Source organism: Temnothorax longispinosus, unplaced genomic scaffold, assembly GCF_030848805.1.
Source record: "Temnothorax longispinosus isolate EJ_2023e unplaced genomic scaffold, Tlon_JGU_v1 HiC_scaffold_357, whole genome shotgun sequence".
NCBI lineage: Eukaryota > Metazoa > Arthropoda > Insecta > Hymenoptera > Formicidae > Temnothorax > Temnothorax longispinosus.
The window spans coordinates 5,164-11,435 of NW_027270184.1; the positions used below are offsets into that span (position 1 = coordinate 5,164).

A 6,272-nucleotide genomic window follows, 5' to 3' on the forward strand; every position below is an offset into this window, starting at 1 on the left:
CGGAGGTCCTAGAACATGCTTCCGCGTCAACTTCCTGGAGAAGACGTCTGGATCACGTTTAAAACGTCCGCCAATGGCGGCGACCCAGATGCCCACTCTTTAGGCCCTGATCGATCGTATTCCGGCCCTACTTCCTGTAGCCGACGTCTAACACTACTAGTTGTCCGGACTGTCCGGACAACCCCCTGTTAGGATGGTCGGATTTCGATCGCGCTTCGATATTCGGGTGTACCAGGTGTCCCTGGTGACGCAATCCTAGCTTTTATCATCTGTCCGGCAAACCGGGTGTTTGCGCGGTCAGATCGCAATCGCGATTGATCCGGATGTCTTCTCGACCTTCCCCGAGTACGCATATTTAATTTCACGCCGATCCGACGCTCCGTTCAAGATATCGGGTCTGTCCGGCAAACCGGATGTTTGCACGGTCAGATCTCTCTCGCGTTAGACTCGTAAGGCTTGTCAACGTTCCCCGAGCGAGCATATCGATTCTCAGTTCGTTTCGACGCTCGGTTCACGATACTAAGTCTGTCCGGCAAACCGGGTGTTTGCACGGTCAGATTGCGTTCGCGTTCGATCTCTGGGGTCTGTTCGTACCCCTGAACATGCATATCTCCTGTCGCGACGCTACGACGCTTCGCTTGCCATGTTGCCCCTTGTCCGGCAAACCATGTGTTTGCGCGGGCGGATCGCGCTCGCGATAGTCTCCAGAGGTCGGTGAAGCCTTCCTCTGGCGGCATGTTCAGCCTTTTTGCGCTGCGTCGCCGCGTTCGTCATTCGGTGACGTGTCCGGCAAACCTGGGGTTCGCGCGATCGGATCGTTTTCGCGACAGTCTCCAGAGGTCGGTAAAGCCTCCCTCTGGCGGTAGTTCATGCCATTTAGCGCTACGGCGCCTCCTTTATGTGTTTCGCCGGGTGTCCGGCAAACCCCATGCTTGCGCGGTCGGATCGCGCTAATTTCTAGGTGACCCTTTCGTGAGGATGTCAGGAGTCGGCATCTCGACTCTCGTTCGCCTGACGTGCGCGCTGTCTGAGTCCCGCGCTGAAGATTGCGTGTGGCTCGACCAATCATCGTGCCGGTGCTCTCTACAATCCACGCACCTATCGAAATGAAAAGAAAATCTACTTCCTGGTCGGCCTGACACTCGGTGTCAAGAAAAGAAAATAAACTGCTTGTGGATCGCTAAAAAAAAAAAACTTATGTACTACGTGGGCCGCTACCCAGCGACCGCTGTCGCATATCATTACGCCGGACGGATAGACTACATAACTTTATTAGAAAAACGAACTATATACATTCCCGTCCTCGGAGCGTCTCAATCTCTTAAAATTAATCCGGGGATGTCCCCCTTTCGTCGGCCGCCTCGCCTTCCTCGCTGGATGGGCTGACGAAATCCGGCTCGTCCTCGTCCGGCTGCTCCCACGTCTGGCCCGGCGTTGCCGTGACCGTCACCGTGTCCGTCACGGTGACCCGGGTCAATTCGATGCGATACGCGCTGTCGAACGCTTCGGCAGCGCGTCTTATCGCTTCTATCTCGGCAGGAGAGCCCCATAGGCGCGCGTCTCCCGCCGATGGCATCGAGTGCCGTGCAACTTGGCGACTTACGACCAGCGACGGAGTACTTCGCCGAGTCCCCACTGCTACTGGCCGTGGCCGCGGCATCGCTCGTCGCTCCGCTTGGCTTATCTGCTCCGGCGTGAGTCGCGCGATCACGACTCGTGGTTGGCCCAGGAGCTGGCCGCGCACGGTCTCATTGCACGGTTTCAAGGTTACGTTTCAACACAGAAAGTAACGGTGCGTGGTTCGCTGGGGCGATGAATTGTACATAAATTTACGCAAATAATATTATTAGGCAATCAAGATCTAGTTCTGACCGTTTATAAATTTTTCCTTAATTTAACATAATTTTTACAGTTTTATTTGGTTTAATAATGTCGTACAATCAAAGATTGTATCAATGGTACAAAGAATGTGAGAAAGCGGTTCAAGAACATAATGTTGAAACTTGGAGGAGACAAAAAATTGCCATTGCACTAGCAACTAGTGCAATTGTAGCTTGGGTCACTGAAACTTCAAAAGCGAAGCGGCATTATAAAAAGAAACGGACTTGGGTAACTGAATTGTTTCAACAACGTCGACGTTATGGATTTTATCATACTGCTTTACCCATATTAAAATTGGAAGATTTGCGTTTTAGAAATTATTTCCGAATGAGTACTATTCAATTTGAAGAGTTATTGCAATTAATAGGTCCAAGAATTACTCGACAATATGTCATTCGTGAACCAATTGGAGCAGAACAACGATTATCAATATGCTTAAGGTTTGAAATTTTATTAAAATGTAAAACAATTTTTTTTAAATTTAGCTCATGTTTTTAGTCATTTTATTTCTTATTATAGATATTTAGCGAGTGGAGATAGTATGACATCAATGTCGTACCACTATCTTGTTAGTTTGACATCAGTATCTCAAATTATTGCTGAAACGTGTGAAATCTTATGGGAAATATTATCACCACTTGTATTGGTATAATGTAATCAGTTAGACTGGAAAGCAATTGCTCATGATTTCGATGAAAAATGGCAGTTTCCACATTGTATTGGAGCTTTAGATGGAAAGCATGTCGTTATACAGGTATCAAGTATGATATGCACTTTTTTCATGCAAGTGTGAACACTGCATATATTTGCCAAAATTTCACTAAAATGTTTATTTGTTTATATTGTCTAGAGTCCTGAACATTCCGGTTCGATGTATTACAACTATAAAAAAACCCACAGCATTGTATTATTAGCGATGTGTGATGCTAACTATCTCTTCACTTTAGTTGATATTGGAACTTTTGGCCGTCAGAGCGATGGTGGTATTTTTAAGAATTCTCGAATGGGTCAACGATTTGCACAAGGAAACATGCATGTTCCATGTGCAGATGAAATTTATGAAGGAAGTTCCAATTATCCGTATGTGATTGTTGGAGATGAAGCATTTCCATTGAGTTCATATTTAATGCGACCATATCCTGGCAGAGAGAAACTATCAACTGAAAAAAAAGTCTTCAATTATCGACTATCCCGAGCAAGAAGAATGATCGAGAATACATTCGGAATACTTGCAGCTCAATGGCGAATTTATAGAAAAAGTACAATTGCAAAAGTCGATACTGTTGAAAAAATGGTAAAAGCAACAGTTGTTTTGCATAACTGGCTTCGTAAGCAAGATCTAACAAGAAGAGGAACATTTATAACTCCAGACATGGTCGATAGAGAAATAGATAATGGATCAATTATACCAGGTGCTTGGAGAAATATGGTTGAAACAAATAATTCTGCTTTACAAAGTATTGCTGCTAGTTCCAATCATACGTGTTCAAGAGTGGCTGCAAATATTCGAAATAAATTTACAGATTATTTCAATGAAGAAGGCGCCGTCCCATGGCAATTTGTACAAATTTATCAGTAAAAAATGACTCGAAATGCAATAGAATCTGAAATTTATTTTTCTCTGTATTTGAAAAATTAATAAATGTATGTTTTTGATAAATTAACACCTAAATATATTATGAAATTGTATAAGTAATATGAACAATAAAAAAATAGCATTTTTTGAACTGTTTGATATAAAAACACAGTGTATTAAAAACTTATTTATTTTAATGTTTATAATAAACACCATATTTCTTTAAATGTAAATAAAATAAATTACATTTGGTTTAGCCTTTAACATTATACAATTGCATGTATCACAAATTCGACTATAAGTAATATTTAAATAAAAATAATATATTTCTCAAAACGTAATATTTTAAATATTTTTAAACTTAATGTTTAGATTTTTTTGAACGCTCAGTCTTGTTTCATTATTAGAATGCAAAAACGTATAAAAATTTACACAGTTCTGCATTCCATAAATAAAAGTTATCGAAACGAATGAATATATTGAATGTATTAAAAACTCAATTATTTTAATGTTTATAATAAACACCGTATTCCTAATTTTTAATTAAAACAAATTACATTCAGTTTAGTCTTTAACATCATTGCATGTATCACAAATTAGATTATAAGTAAATATTTAACTTAAAAAATAGTAGATGGTTTGATGCATCTACTACTTTTTGAAGTTAATATTTAATTTTTTAATTTTTTGAACGTTTAGTCTATTTTTATTATCAGAATGCAAAACCGTGTAACAATTTATTGCATAATTGAAAAAGTTATTGAAACAACTAAATATTTGAAATTTTATCATTTACGAATGAAAATATTTGGAATATCAAAGTTCTTCTTTCTCGTTCCAGGAGTCTTCGCAATTGCGCCGAGACTATAGTCATCAATCCATCTACCTCATCCTGTTTGTTGTCTGGAAGTGGTAACGTTGGCAATTGCACATTAGGAATTGCGCTAATTGCAGTAATTGCATCTGCAATTTTATCGAGTGCAGAGGTTGACGCTGTGCCACCCGTCGACACGGTCGCTAAAAAATAAAGAAATAAGTAAATAATACATTTGAAATATATAACAAATAAATAATACATTTGTTTTGAGCATTTTAATATAAATATACATTAAAAACCAAAAAATGCTTACCATTTTGTCGTCTTTTTGGAATGGGTGGTATATTTTCTTCATTTTCGTCACCAAGAAGATTATCACTTGTTCTGTAATTGTAATATTTATGTTTATATAGTTTAAATATATGATAAACTTAATATAATAACACAATACAATTAGTTTCAGATAATGTAGTATATACTTTTTTCTATAAATTGTATCACGCAAAAAATCCATTCTATCGAAATGCTTCCACTTTCGCTTTGAAGTAGGACGTGCTGCTCCACTTGGCAATTTCTCCTTGGCTAGCTCACGAGAGTAACTATCTCGTAGCGTCTTCCATTTTTTGGCGGCTTGTTTCGGGTCTAAACGCCCTATAAGGATACGTAAAACATTTGAGTAAAAAACTATTTTAATCACAAGGATGATTACACACACACACACACACACACACACACATGTATATACATACGTATATGCGTATGTATGCATGTATGTATGTATGCATGTATGTATGCATGTATGTATGTATGTATGTATATATTGTATATAATCTAATAATATGACTTTCATACCTTCCAAAGCTTTTGAAATTTCTGTCCACGTTTCAGTAGTTACAGTTCGATTACGTTGTTGAACAGGTATACTGTAATTATATAATACTTCATGTTTAGAAACTTCTTCAATAAGTAATTCGTCTATATCCGTAGACTCAGAAGAATTATCGACCATCGTTGATTCTTCGTACTGACTAGTTTCATCTAATATGATGTCCTCTTTGCCATTATTCATCGCACTTCGTCGTATTATTTTTCCATCATCTGTATTAAAAAATTATTACATAAAATATTATAGGGCTTCCAGAACAACGTTCTTAGCGCAAAGAGCATGCTCTGTCCTTTTTTAACTTTCCGTAATAAGTAACAAAGATAGAACGACACTCGAGCATTAAGACCGTGGTTCTGGAACGCAGCCTAGAATTATGTTACAGAATGTTAAATACTTAGGCCGGTATTCATAGTTAAATCTTATATTTAAGATTGTCTTAAGTTTATCTTTAGATGCTGTACGACTCGTATTGTTCGCTACATATAGTACCTATAAAGATGAACTTAAGATGATCTTATATATTATATAAGATCTGATTATGAATATTGATTTATCTTCGATTTATCTTCATAATTTCTTCATAAATATATATTATTTTCATTTATACTTACCGCACATTGGATAAAAATATCGATTTTTATCAAAACAGTATGTATCGAATCCCTCCAAACATTTATGTGTAGGAACTAGAGATTCTTCCACAATTTCCTCGCAAACCCCGCAAGTGTTAACGAGTGTAATCTGAAATGAAAAAGAATCATAATTAATAGTTAACAAAACTTGTCGACATTGTTATATTATAGAAGTGTTCAATTTTTTGGCCATTACAAGATTGAGGTTATATTTACGTTTATATTCTTATAATTATTCTATTCCTAAAATTTATATTATTGACATTGTGCAAAAATTTAGTAATAATTATTATATTTTCTTACCTCACTCGATGCCGTCGATTCCATGATAGGATTATTGGTAATTTAGAATACGCGCTGCACCTCGAATATCAATAAAAGTATGCTCATTCGACGCGTTTTGACACAAAACGACGAAACGAAAGAATTTGGCAGAAAAATGCGGCTGTCTCCCCTGCGAAGCGAGATATTTAGCGTTAA

The 6,272-nt window shown here is 38.0% G+C and overlaps 1 protein-coding gene and 1 pseudogene across 1 annotated transcript; one reads left to right on the forward strand and one right to left on the reverse strand.

Moving 5' to 3' along the window:
* The first annotated feature begins 1,772 nt into the window (after positions 1-1,772).
* LOC139824403 (putative nuclease HARBI1) lies at positions 1,773-3,594 on the forward strand (annotated as a pseudogene).
* A 574-nt stretch (positions 3,595-4,168) lies between these two features.
* Positions 4,169-6,259, reverse strand: LOC139824404 (uncharacterized). Its single transcript, XM_071796934.1, has 6 exons — positions 6,096-6,259; positions 5,772-5,901; positions 5,127-5,372; positions 4,754-4,925; positions 4,588-4,658; positions 4,169-4,474 (listed from the first exon to the last, which is right to left on the reverse strand). The coding sequence occupies exons 1-6, from the start codon at positions 6,117-6,119 to the stop codon at positions 4,227-4,229; spliced, it is 891 nt and encodes a 296-aa protein (XP_071653035.1). The 5' UTR covers positions 6,120-6,259; the 3' UTR covers positions 4,169-4,226.
* Between the last annotated feature and the right edge of the window lie 13 nt (positions 6,260-6,272).

Bases quoted from the DNA above. Each gene is read 5' to 3' on its own strand.
- LOC139824404 (XM_071796934.1), bottom strand. From the start codon at position 6,119: ATGGAATCGACGGCATCGAGTGAG. The intron at 4,659-4,753 runs GTATATACTACA...TTACAATTACAG, and splicing joins GATACAATTTATAGAAAAAA to AACAAGTGATAATCTTCTTG. The intron at 4,475-4,587 runs GTAAGCATTTTT...TTTATTTTTTAG, and splicing joins TCCAAAAAGACGACAAAATG to CGACCGTGTCGACGGGTGGC.